The sequence below is a fragment of the Coregonus clupeaformis genome, chromosome 16, assembly GCF_020615455.1.
Source record: "Coregonus clupeaformis isolate EN_2021a chromosome 16, ASM2061545v1, whole genome shotgun sequence".
Lineage (NCBI taxonomy): Eukaryota > Metazoa > Chordata > Actinopteri > Salmoniformes > Salmonidae > Coregonus > Coregonus clupeaformis.
In genome coordinates, this window is record NC_059207.1 from 16,963,601 (window position 1) to 16,977,292 (window position 13,692).

At 46.4% G+C, this 13,692-nt stretch overlaps 2 protein-coding genes across 3 annotated transcripts; one reads left to right on the forward strand and one right to left on the reverse strand.

Moving 5' to 3' along the window:
- The first annotated feature begins 208 nt into the window (after positions 1-208).
- On the forward strand, positions 209-11,769 carry aldh3b2 (aldehyde dehydrogenase 3 family, member B2). The gene is made up of 10 exons (XM_041900447.2): positions 209-469; positions 2,819-3,014; positions 8,152-8,262; positions 8,774-8,894; positions 9,011-9,096; positions 9,196-9,277; positions 9,396-9,788; positions 10,038-10,204; positions 10,284-10,383; positions 10,885-11,769. Exons 1-10 carry the CDS (start codon positions 429-431, stop codon positions 11,082-11,084), a joined length of 1,497 nt encoding a protein of 498 aa, XP_041756381.2. The 5' UTR covers positions 209-428; the 3' UTR covers positions 11,085-11,769.
- On the reverse strand, positions 11,621-13,659 carry mmab (metabolism of cobalamin associated B). Of its 2 annotated transcripts, none has more exons than XM_041900448.2 (9): positions 13,516-13,659; positions 13,193-13,257; positions 13,017-13,110; positions 12,872-12,929; positions 12,711-12,783; positions 12,504-12,601; positions 12,130-12,194; positions 11,983-12,042; positions 11,621-11,887 (listed from the first exon to the last, which is right to left on the reverse strand). In XM_041900448.2, the coding sequence occupies exons 1-9, from the start codon at positions 13,617-13,619 to the stop codon at positions 11,803-11,805; spliced, it is 702 nt and encodes a 233-aa protein (XP_041756382.1). In that variant the 5' UTR covers positions 13,620-13,659; the 3' UTR covers positions 11,621-11,802. The 2 variants fall into 2 exon arrangements, with proteins under 2 accessions (XP_041756382.1, XP_041756383.1); XM_041900449.1 differs by having other exon boundaries at positions 11,873-11,887; positions 11,983-12,056.
- Between the last annotated feature and the right edge of the window lie 33 nt (positions 13,660-13,692).

Here is a 13,692-nt window from a genome sequence, read left to right on the forward strand (position 1 = left end):
TATCTGCAAAGTTCTGATCGTTTCACCTCCCTGAATGGTCCTTGCTATCCGGGATCCTTGGGACGTCCCTACCCCGTTGAAATTTAAAATGGTTAACCTGGTTGGAGGAGTCCAGATTTCCTGCTTATTCCATCTTGATTCCGGGAACACTCCAACCGGGATTTCGGGAAAACCAGGGAATATATTGAAATTAGCGGAATTTTGTAACACTGGTTATGGTTTAGGGTGGGGGGCGTCCCAAGGATAAGCGATAGCACTAACCCTCCCCGACTAGGCTATAGCGGTTTATAGGCTACTGCGCATGCCCGAAGACCTATCTGTCAGTCTACTCAAATTTGGGTCAGGTGAGCCTGAATTTCAATGCGTCCTCTTCATACACTTTAAAAAGTAGTTTAGTTTATTTTAACGATCATTGCATCTCAAAAACCATGAGTACTCCTCCAACGCGCTGGTTCAAAGCATTGCGGAGGTAAGTTGCCTACATTAAAACTAGTCAGACACATCCCAAATCTCTGTCTAAATTCACTTGAATCACTTTGGCAGTAACACGCAGTAATGTTTTTTATTGATTTACTTTTGTTGCTCAAACTTAAGGTATATTGTTAAACTTTGTTCATCTTTGATATATTACTTATCTTTCAAAAAGTTGATGTGACAGCTTCGAACAACTTCATTTCTTAATTATTCAAATAATAATAATAATATGCCATTTAGCAGACGCTTTTATCCAAAGCGATTTACAGTCATGCGTGCATACATTTTTGTGTATGGGTGGTCCCGGGGATCGAACCCACTACCCTGGCGTTACAAGCGCCGTGCTCTACCAGCTGAGCTACAGAGGACCACCATATCTTTGATTGATTCTCATATCTTTGATTGCCTGATTGTTTGCCTGGAAACCCGACGTCTAGGTGGGCAGAAATGAGTGTTTCAATCAGGAAATGTTCCTCTCACCACCTCTACAAGCCAGAATGTTATTTTAGTATGCATGCCTCTCATGCACGTATTTGGATCTTGTGCGCATGCTTCAGGTGATAGAAAACTAAACGCTCTACCAGCGCTTTGAAAAGTTTATGTAATTATACTTTCCTGTGGATATATTGTCGCACATTCGTACCGCCCAAAGGACCAACCACAAGGACAACCGGTAAAGTACATTAAAATATAATTGTATTCACCATTCTGGCTTGTAGAGGTCGTGAGAGGAAACTTTCCTTATTGAAACACTCATTCCTGCCCAATGTAGAATTAAATGCAATTCAACAGGTTTCCAGACAACCTGATTGGCTGAGTCATTTTCCTCTGATACTGGGGGTTTAATGGTATGGATACTGCCCAGGGCCTGTCCTCTGTTTGGCACACACTTTTCACCAGGCATATACACTACATGGCCAAACGTATGTGGACACCCCTTCAAATTAGTGGATTCGGCTATTTCAGCCACACCCGTTGCTGACAGGTGTATAAAACTGAGCACACCGCCATGCAATCTCCATAGACAAACATTGGCAGTAGAATGGCCTTACTGAAGAGCTCAGCGACTTTTAACATGGCACCATCATAGGTTGCCACCTTTCCAACAAGTCAGTTTGTGAAATTTCTGCCCTGCTAGAGCTGCCCTGGTCAACTGTAAGTGCTGTTATTGTGAAGTGGAAACGTCTAGGAGCAAGAACGGCTCAGCCGTGAAGTGGTAGGCCACACAAGCTCACAGAACGGGACTGCCGAGTGCTGAAGCGTAGCTCGTAAAAATCGCATGTCCTCGGTTGCAACACTCACTATCGAGTTCCAAACTGCTGCTGAAAGCAACAACAGCACATTAACTGTTCGTTGGGAGCTTCATGAAATGGGTTTCCGTGGCCGAGCAGCCGCACACAAGCCTAAGATCACCATGTGCAATGCTAAGCGTCGGATGGAGTGGTGTAAAACTCGCCGCCATTGGACTCTGGAGCAGTGGAAACACCTTCTCTGGAGTGATGAATCACGCTTCACCATCTGGCAGTCTGACAGACGAATCTGGGTTTGGCGGATGCCAGGAGAATGCTACCTGCCCGACTGCATAGTGCCAACTGTAAAGTTTGGTGGAGGAGGAATAATGGTCTGGGGCTGTTTTTCATGGTTCGGGCTAGGCCCCTTAGTTCCAGTGAAGGGAAATCTTAACGCTAGAGCATACAATTACATTTTAGATTATTCTGTGTTTCCAACTTTGTGGCAACAGTTTGGGGAAGGCCCTTTCCTGTTTCAGCATGACAATGCCCCCATGCACAAGGCGAGGTCCGTACAGAAATGGTTTGTCGATCGCTGTGGAAGAACTTGACTGGCCTGCACAGAGCCCTGACCTCAACCCCATCGAACACCTTTGGGAGGAATTGGAACGCTGACTGCGAGCCAGGCCTAATCACCCAACATCAGTGCCCGACCTCACTAATGCTCTTGTGGCTGAATGGAAGCAAGTCCCCGCAGCAATGTTCCAACATCTAGTGGAAAGCCTTCCCAGAAGAGTGGAGGCTGTTATAGCAGCAAAGGGGGGACCAACTCCATATCAATTACCATGATTCTGGAATGAGATGTTCGACGAGCAGGTGTCCACATACGTTTGGCCATGTAGTGTATCTGTAAGCCTGTTTGCGATTAACATTATACAGAATAACAGTGTAGAAGGAAGCATGCGGGGCAAAGCAAGAGCATGTTATGCATGCAAAAGGAATGGCAGCCTAACCTACAGAAGGTGTACTGAATATGATTTAATCTGTAATACTAACTACAAGACTCGTTTTCGTTACACATAGGAATACACTGGCTTTTGTCTAATGTGTTTTAGGAACAGGCTGGAGGAGCCCTGCATGAAGACCCGTCTTTTAGAGTGTGTGGAGCTGCTGAAAAGGGCCAGAGCAGCCTTCCAAGCTGGCCGCGCATTCGACGAGAGCTTCAGACAGGCCCAACTGGAAGCCCTTGTGCGCATGCTGGTGGAACACGAGTGTGACTTTGTGGATTCACTCGGGAGGGACCTCCATAAGGTGGGTGTACAGAGGTTGTACTCCAGATGGAGTACAACCTCCATAGTTTAGTAGGAGCTAAAGAGGTTGACAAGGTGCAGACCAGTAGATAATAACAACAATATATAATATATATATATATATATTGTGATGTCACGAGAGGCTGTGTCCTGGAGGGACGTTACATCCCCCTGAGGTGGCTGCAAACCCAGACAGCTATGGCTCCATCTGCTGGTATGGTCGGGAACGCCACCCCTCTATGGCCAATCTTCCCACGCAGCTGAAACAAATCAGGAGCTGATGAGCTGAAGGTTTGGGAAGGGAAGAGACACACTGAGAGAGTGTGTGGGGGTGAAGAGACACGGTCTCCAACCTGGGCTCTCTGGAGGACAAGAGTGCTGCACGTCCACTTCCATGAGGAATATAAGGATTTGGAGATACTTACCTTTGGGAAATACTCACCTTTGGATATATGCACCTGTGGAAATACGTGTGGGACATTTGGAAGGACGTTTTGCTGGGTTGGCCACTAGCTGCAACGTGGAATACAGTAAGACTGGGGAAAAGTTATTTGAGCGAGTGAGAGTTATGATTTTGGATGTGGAAGAGACATCCCTGAACTGTTAACCCTTAAAGAGCCACAAGAGAACAGAATTGTGTTATACTTTCGTTAGTTTCCCAAGACCTTTAATAAAATCCTTGTTTTGATTGAACCTGGTCTCCTTGCACTACTTGAGCAATCCCGCTGAAAGCTGTGTAGCCTCTCGTGACATCACAGATGGTGGAGAATACGGGCAAGCTCAAGCGTTAATAGTGCATGTCAGAGGAGGATACCGAAGGTTTGATCACCCAGTTTTCCAAGTTGGCCGTAGGCTCCCCGCCCGACTGAAATGGAGGACATATTGAAAGCCCTTGTTGCTGGCCAGCAAGCCCAGATGCAAGCAAACGTGGCTCTCTTGGAGGAGCAAAAGAAAGCCAACCTTCTGAAGGCAGAGGAATTGCAGTTGCAGAGACAGAGGGTGGTCCAAAATACCCGCCCAATAAAGGCAAGTGACTTTATATCTAAGATGGGAGCTACCGATGACATTGAGGCATACCTGCATGCATTTGAGGCCACGGCCACTAGGGAAGCCTGGCCCAAGCAACAGTGGGTTGGTCTGTTAGCCCCCCTTTCTAACCGGGGAATCGCTGAATGCTGTCCGGGACCTGGGCCCTGACCAGGTTACTGACTATGATGCCCTGAAGTCTGAGATCCTCAGCAGATATGGACTCACAAAGTTTGGTATGGCCCAGCGCTTTCACGGCTGGACCTTCCAACCAGACCAACCTCCTCGGGCGCAGATGCATGAACTTGTCCGAATCGCAAGGAAATGGCTGGATCCGCAGAGGAATACAGCAGCGGCGGTGGTGGAGGCCGTTGTGGTGGATCGTTACCTACGCGCCCCTGCCTTATGAGGCAAAAACGGTTCATCAGTCAACAGGCCTTGACCACGGCTGATCTGACCGTGGAAGCTGTGGAAAAGTACCAGGCCACAGCGGAGATGCTGAATGCTTCCCGAAAAAGACCCCAGGAGTGCGGCCCCACCACAAATGGGAAGAACCCGTCCAAAGGACCCCAAGGTCTCGAACCCAGCCACGTCAGGACTTATCCCGGCTCCAGGGGGAGCCAGAAACCAGGCGGGTCCAAGAAGAGTACACCAGGAGGGGGAAACTCGACAGTGTTACCGGTGTGGGGAGATGGGACATATCTCCTGGCAGTGTGGGAAACCAGCCGATGAACCTATGCCCACTGCGGAGTCCTCCAGCTCAGCACCCACACACCGTTTTGCCTCGCTCTTGGGAGTCGTAGATGGCGGCCCAGATCGACCCCCCACCTGCCCGGTAACTGTGAATCACCATGATGTGGAGGCCTTACTGGATTCTGGTAGCCGGGCCACCCTGGTGCGTAAGGATTTGGTGGGCCCAACGTGTCTGACCCCGGGGGGAAAGTCCTCCCAGTTTCCTGTGTCCATGGGGACACCAGAGAATACCCCATTACTGAACTTACAATGACCAGCACACGGGGAACCATACACACGACGGCGGGGGTGGTTGATTCCCTCCCCGTCCCTGTCCTAATTGGACGAGACTGCCCAGCCTTTTACCCACTCTGGAGAGAGTCTCAGGAGAGGATAACCCGAGTACCTCGGAAACGGAGAGGCAAGACTCATCCTGGGAAGGCTCCGGTGCAATCCTCCGAATTACTCACTCCCGCCCGGGCTCCGATAGGGATGGCAGGTGCCCAGACCGACACAGAGACGGAGCTACAGAATCTGGACAAAGAACTGTCTGGTCTGAAGGGGACCGCTGAGAGGTATCGTTTGTTAAAGCAACAGTTAGACATGAAGACAGAAGAGTTAGATATCCTCCAGGCTAAACTCCAACAGAGCTCCTTCCATAAGCAACAGGGGGAGCTGGAGAGGCTGCGCAGGACCATCGAGGAGTGTGAGGAGACCCTGCGCAGTAGTAAGGAGGTCCAGAAGAAGGCAGAGGAGAAGTACAAGGTGTTGGAGAACAAGATGAAGAATGCGGAGGCAGAGAGAGAGAAGGAACTGAAAGCTGCTCAACAGAAGCTAAACTCTGCTAAAACCAAGGCTGATGCGTTCAGTAAGAAACTCAAGGAGAGACAACAGGAGGCTGAGTCCCTGGTCCTAGAGGTGGAGGAGTTGAAGAGAGAGCAGGCTGGCAAGCACCACGGCAATGCGGACGCCCTCTCCCGGCGTGATGCCTTCTTCGCTGCCTTTACCCGACGAGGACGTCGGTCCCGAGGAGGGGGATGTGTGATGTCACGAGAGGCTGTGTCCTGGAGGGACGTTACATCCCCCTGAGGTGGCTGCAAACCCAGACAGCTATGGCTCCATCTGCTGGTATGGTCGGGAACGCCACCCCTCTATGGCCAATCTTCCCACGCAGCTGAAACAAATCAGGAGCTGATGAGCTGAAGGTTTGGGAAGGGAAGAGACACACTGAGAGAGTGTGTGGGGGTGAAGAGACACGGTCTCCAACCTGGGCTCTCTGGAGGACAAGAGTGCTGCACGTCCACTTCCATGAGGAATATAAGGATTTGGAGATACTTACCTTTGGGAAATACTCACCTTTGGATATATGCACCTGTGGAAATACGTGTGGGACATTTGGAAGGACGTTTTGCTGGGTTGGCCACTAGCTGCAACGTGGAATACAGTAAGACTGGGGAAAAAGTTATTTGAGCGAGTGAGAGTTATGATTTTGGATGTGGAAGAGACATCCCTGAACTGTTAACCCTTAAAGAGCCACAAGAGAACAGAATTGTGTTATACTTTCGTTAGTTTCCCAAGACCTTTAATAAAATCCTTGTTTTGATTGAACCTGGTCTCCTTGCACTACTTGAGCAATCCCGCTGAAAGCTGTGTAGCCTCTCGTGACATCACAATATATATATATATATATACATATACAGTGCCTTTGGAAAGTATTCAGACCCCTTGACTTATTCCACATTTTGTTACGTTACAGCCTTATTCTAAAATTGATTAAATCATTTTTTCCCCTCATCCATCTACACACAATACCCTATAATGACAGTGAAAACAGGTTTTTAGAAATGTTTGCAAATTTCTTGAAAATAAAAAAACATACCTTATCTACATAAGTATTCAGACCCTTTGCTATGAGACTTGAAATTGAGCTCAGGTGCATCCTGTTTCCAGTGATCATCCTTGAGATGTTTCTACAACATGATTGGAGTCCACCTGTGGTAAATTCAATTGATTGGACATGATTTGGAAAAGCACACACCTGTCTATAAAAACCAAGCCATGAGGTCGAAGGAATTGTCCGTAGAGCTCCGAGACAGGATTGTGTCGAGGCACAGATCTGGGGAAGGGTACCAAAAAATGTCTGCAGCATTGAAGGTCCCCAAGAACACAGTGGCCTCCATCATTCTTAAATGGAAGAAGTTTGGAACCACCAAGACTCTTCCTAGAGCTGGCCGCCCGGCCAAACTGAGCAATCGGGGGAGAAGGGCCTTGGTCAGGGAGGTGACCAAGAACCCAATTGTCACTCTGACAGAGCTCTAGAGTTCCTCTCTGGAGATGGGAAAACCTTCCAGAAGGACACCATCTCTGCAGCACTCAACCAATCAGGCCTTTATGGTAGAGTGGCCAGACGGAAGCCACTCCTCAGTAAAAGGCACATGACAGCCCGTTTGGAGTTTGCCAAAAGGCACCTAAAGACTCTCAGACTATAAGAAACAAGATTCTCTGGTCTGATGAAACCAAGATTGAACTCTTTGGCCTGAATGCCAAGCGTCACGTCTGGAGGAAACCTGGCACCATCCCTACGGTGAAGCATGGTGGTGGTGGCAGCATCATGCTGTGGGGATGTTTTTCAGCAGCAGGGACTGGGAGACTAGTCAGGATCGAGGCAAAGCTGAACAGAGCAAAGTACAGAGATCCTTAATGAAAACCTGCTCCAGAGCACTCAGGACCTCAGACTAGGGCGAAGTTTCACCTTCCAACAGGACAACAACCCTAAGCACACAGCCAAGACAACATAGAAGTGGCTTCGGGACAAGTCTCTGAATGTCCTTGAGTGGCCCAGCCAGAGCCCGGACTTGAACCAGATCGAACATCTCTGGAGAGAAAATAGCTGTGCAGCAACGCTCCCCATCCAACCTGACAGAGCTTGAGAGGATCGGCAGAGAACAATAGGAGAAACTCCCCAAATACAGGTGTGCCAAGCTTGTAGAGTCATACCCAAGAATAATCAAGGCTGTAATCGCTGCCAAAGGTGCTTCAACAAAGTACTGAGTAAAGGGTTTGAATACTTATGTAAATGTGTATATATGTGTGTGTGTGTATGTATGTGTGTGTGTATATATATATATATATATATATATATATATATATATATATATATATATATATATATATATACCTCACCTTTATTACTCCCAGTGATTTTTTTTAGGGAATCAACATTCCTGAAGAAGGCAGACATTGGTTCTCCAATAAATCACTGTGTGCCATTTTATGTTCATCTTCAAGGTAATCAGTAGTGTAAAGAAACCGGGTAGCATCAGGACCTTATAGGTTCAAACGTTCTGTCTGAAACCTGAGCGTTTGTGGTGTTTTGCCAGCCGCGGTTTGAGACTGTGGTGTCTGAACTGACACTGGTGAAGAGTGAGGCTCTTCATGCCATCAACAACCTCAAGAAGTGGATGGAGCCGCAACGTGTGGAGAGGAACCTGGTAAGACTGGTACAGGGTGCCTGTGTGTGCGTTTTCTGAATACTGGATCGTGTTCAGTTGGGAGAAACGTTTTGAAATGGAGTGAAATGGGGAGGTACTACTACCTGAATTTGTCCAGTAAGAACACCAGGTTTTTTTTTCTGTTGCAAAACCTTTTGCTATGTATACCCTACTGAACACGACCAGGTGTGGAGGGTGGGTTAGTTGGACTTTGTAGTAATACACAAGTTTTAAAGGCACTAAAAATATCATTGTTTGGATTATCAATTAGTTAAATGATCTTTGAGAGAAAATGTGCTGTCTCTCAGCTACAAAGCAATGTATTGTGTTGAATCCGCCAAAACCGCTTAGAATAGTCTGGGTGCCAGTCTGTTTCTGCTCTATTGCCAACTTCTTATGGAATTGTCATGCCAAACAGTGACTGTATGCACGTTTCACCTGTGACTCATTAGTTTTTCCGTTGGCTGGGTAATGTGAGCTCCTCCCCTCTGCCTTCTTCTGATTGGTGCAGACCACCACGCTGGACGAGTGCCTGGTGGTGTGTGAGCCACTGGGGGTGGTGCTGATTGTGGGGGCCTGGTGTAGCCCTGTTCAGCTCTGTCTGGTACCCCTTGTTGGGGCCATTGCCGCAGGTAACAATACACTAAGTGTCACACACTCAAACGCAATGCTCCTCCATTTGCATTCAATACTGAATGTTGCTTGCCAATCGTTGTACTGTTGTGTTGTGTATCTGTTTGTTTTTTAGGGAACTGTGTGATCCTCAACCCCTCAGAATGTAGTTCTCACACATCAGAGCTGCTACACCACCTCATACCGTCATACCTGGACAATGTGAGTTGAACTTAATGTTACACAGGTAGCTGTTTTGGTAACCTGTCATATACACGAGTATACCTTTTAACCTACAAACATTCCTGCTCTTTTTCAAAGGAGTGTTACCATGTGACCCTTGCAGGAGTGAATGACCTGACTGAAATAGTGGACCTCACATTTGATCATGTTTTCTTCACCGGTAAAAAATGGGTCAGATTAAAAATGTCACCATCATCTTATCTGAATTTTGCTTCCTAATCTTTGTTGTATCAGAAGCAGTGTGTGCTCTGTGTGTGAGGTAATAATGGTTCCCCTAGGAAACCGTGAGGACGGGGGCAGAGTGGCACAGGCAGCAGCCCGCACGCTCACACCCGTCACCCTGGTCTTGGGCGGTGGTAAGAACCCCTGCTACGTGGATCAGCAGTGTGACATCCCCACTACGGCACGCCGCATCACCTGGGCGCGCTTCCATAATGCCGGGCAGAGTATGGTAGCCCCCGACTACGTCCTGTGCCATGCCGAGGCCAAAACACAGCTGCTCCAGGCCCTGCGCTGCTGCCTCCTACAGTTCTATGGTTCAGACCCCCAGGAGTCCAGGAGCTTTGGCCGCATGGTGAACCTGGAGAACTTACACCGCACCACGGACCCGCTGCGGAGGTCTGGCAAAGTGGCTGTAGGAGGCCAAGTGAATGAAGCAGAGAAATACATTGGTAAATGAATGAGGAAGGTGGAATCTCTTCAAAATTAAGGCCTGGTTTCCCTGACAAAGATTAAGCATAGTCCTGTGAAAATAGCATGCTCAACAGAGAATCTCCATTGAAAGTGCTTTTTAGTCCAGGATTAGGCTTAATTGGTGTCCAGGAAACTATTCCTACAGGTATATGCACCTGATTTATAGTCTGTGCTGTACCACAGTAGTTGTACATATTTAAATTTTTTAAATATTTGTCTGTGTGAAGCACCAACCATTCTGACAGATGTGATCGACTCGGACCCTATCATGCAGCAGGAGGTTTTCGGCCCAGTTCTGCCCATTCTGACCGTCAACAGCGTAGATGAGGCAATCTCCTTCATCTGTCGGCGAGATAAGCCTCTCTGTGTGTACGCTTACTCTAGCAACAGCAAGGTGACTGGCACAAGCTTACACACAATTATACACATACAATATACGCTGGCTGTCATGCCTCTTTCTGCTTCCCCTGCAGGTAATCTCAAGGCTAATGAGTGAGACCTCAAGTGGGAGCTTCTGCTCCAATGACAGTGTCCTGCAGAGCCTGATGGTGGTCCTGCCTTTTGGGGGAGTAGGTAGGTTCGAGAATGGTCTGCCTGGGTCAGATTAATGCCTCAGGTCTTCATCCCTTCTCAGTACAGAGACCTGGGTCATGTTCAGTAGGACATACTGTAATCAAATGTTTTGCAGCAGAAATCTGTTCTTGTTGGACATATACACTGAGTATAAAAAACATGAATGCTCTTGCCATCCCTTATTGATATCACTTGTTAAATCCACTTCAATCAGTGTAGATGAAGGGGAGGAGACAGGTTAAAGAAGGATTTTTAAGAATTGAGACATGGATTGTGTATGTGTGCCATTCAGAGGGTGAATGGGCAAGACAAAATGTAACAGGGTATGGTAGTACATGCCAGTCGCACCGGTTTGTGTCAAGAACTGAATCTCAATTTTCAACCAAAAAAATCTCCCTACTGAACACAACCATGGACTTGTGATCTCTCTCTCTTCCATAATAAGGTCTGACAGGCAGCACCATAGTGAATGAATAAATATATTTTTACTCTTCCCGTCAGGTGCCAGTGGGATGGGTTCCTACCATGGGCGCTACAGCTTTGACACCTTCTCGCACAGGAAATCATGCCTGCTCAGAAGCACGTGCATCGAGTGTGTCACCTACCTGCGCTACCCACCATATGAGGAACACAATCTGTCACTTATGACCTGGGCCAGTAGCCTTTCCCAGAAGAGCCAGGGCTGGTGCCAGATACTGTGACCGTGTGCAAGTTTTACAACACTGAGCCGGGCTGAGCTGTACTGTGCTGGCTTGATTACACATCCACCATAGTTGTTGAAACCATGCTGTAAAGCCCATTGTGAAAAGAGGATATCTGAACCTACAGTACGTTCTGAGGACCAGTTGTGATAGGTCTCCAATATGACAATATATTCAGCACTTTACATTTGAGATGTAGAACATGATGCTAATGCAGTCACGGTGATCATCAAGTTTATTTACTGCAGCATGGCATGATAGCCCATCAGTAGAAATACTATGTATATGTGATATTAAGATATTCATTCAGTGCTCTCTGAAATACTTGATAAAGAAGCTTCTAGTTGTGATCCAACCTGTGACATTTAAATACAGCGATGTACATTGTGTGCTTCAAACACAATACAGGATTGTAACATACGCGCTTCTTTATAGAATTCAATTTATTTTTTTCTGTATTATCCTGGTGTCACATTACCACAGGTTGTTGTAGCAGCTTTTCCACATTTTATCAAAAGCAAATCAGTACGTTAAGGTTTCGCCTCTAGTCCAACTTGGATTCAAGTCTTTATTTGGAATGTTCCATTACGAGATATTCAAACTTCAATCATCAATCTGTCTTTCACATAAACCAATGCCAATGACGAATTCAACCTTGAAACAGAATAAATGTTGTTTCACAAAAGGTCCCCAGTCTGTTCATTCATGTGTAGATGTGTCACTCAGGTCTTTTGTAGATTGTCTCCTTGTTACCTTCTTTCATGGCTGTGTACCTGGCCACTGTAAACAGGTAGTCGCTCAATCTGTGGGCAGACGTGAGGTGAATGTTGATCAGCTAGAGCACACCACTTTCTAAAACACATGATGATGCATCTGCACATTTATACCAGGAACATACCTGTTCAAAAATGTGGCAACATCAGGATCGGCCTCACCTGACCGCACTATAGGGGAAACGCTGAACAAATAAGACTGGTGTTATAGTTAATATGGCTGTTTCTAGGACAGTGTTGTCTGAACAACCGTATGATCAGCTCAAACTGACCTGCGTTCTGCTCGGCGACACACGGCCCGTGCTATGTGGAGGGCCGCACTGCTCTTTCCTCCAGACTGTAACCAGACAGAGATAAGTAAAAAAATATGGAGCACATCAAACCAATATGCATAGATGTATTCACCCACAAAGGGACCTGATAACTAACATCACTGCATAGTAAATGTCCATACACATGTATTGAGTTGCTTTAAACATGGATTAACATATGCAATACCTCATCTGATGTGTTACCTTGAAGTATGGTAAGACTATTTGTAATTTGAACCTGTAAACATATCATCAATACTTCCACACAACTCCACATCACATTATAAATTAAAGTTCTGAGAAGCAGAAAAGTTTCATCCAGTGTGGGTGCTTACAGGTAATATAAAATTTGTCAGTGGTGGCAGCTCCTCTGTGAATGCGTCGATCCAGCTTTCCAGGTCTATCACTGGCTGGGAACTGAACTTGGTTTTCTCTGTTGGAAAGAGTGAGATAAGAGAGAGTATGAATAGAATGTGAAGGCCACTGGCTGGGGTGAGCTGGGTGTAATGATTCTACAAAATGATTTGCAGAAATATATTTACTTATATGACTTTCTCTTGCAGATGATCGAGGTGTGGCAATGTTGGAACCCACATCTTGTAAGACACACTGAATCTGTAGGGTTAGGCAGGTAAGCATTGAGTAAAAATAACAAGTTCATCATTACTCAACCCAGATTAACTGAATAAGTTCAAACTCAGACCTTGTCCAGCTGATCTGTGAATGTATGGCCTTTGTCGATGCAAAACTCTCTGGCCAAGCTGTAGAAGACAACACAAGACAGTGAATACATTCACTCAGGGGGAACAAAGCAAAATACCCAATAGAAGGAATGGACATCACATTACCCTATTGCTGATGACAGCTCATCTGTTGTTCCCAATGCTTCAAACACATGATCTTCCTTGGGTCTTCTCTCTCCAGTGTAAGTGCTAGAGAAACCTTTGGCAATGACAAGATGATGAGCAAAGCATTCTTTGTTGAAATGACCATACGATGTGCAATGACTTGCTTGCATATGTACCTTTATCGCCAGTTTTAGTGTATATTTTGGGCGTCCTGCTGTCTCCCTCACTTTTGGAGGCATACCTTTCCAGGAGAAAAAGATAATAAAAATCTTTCGGCTAGCTCTATCAGTGCAGACAACATTATTGGATAGCATAGCTAGCTGTCATCTAGTTACAATCATTCTTATTGATCCCATTCTCTATACTGCACTACCTGTGTGACTACAATGTGTAGCTAACTAGCTGTGTGCTGACAGTGGTGTCAAAGCTAGCTAGCTAGTTACCAAACAAGATACAATATTGTAGCATTAGAAGAGAGGTACACCATACAGCTAACTACCTTCTTTCTGATCCAAATGATGTCTTTGTCCAATTCAAAGTTAAACATGTTCCTGTTCTTAGGATACAACGTAGGTGAGATGTCTTAGTAATCATTGAAACCATGTTTACATCAAATAAAAACGCTCGTTGTGCCTCTTGTCTATCGGTGGTATCCGTATGTTAGTGGGCTGAACCA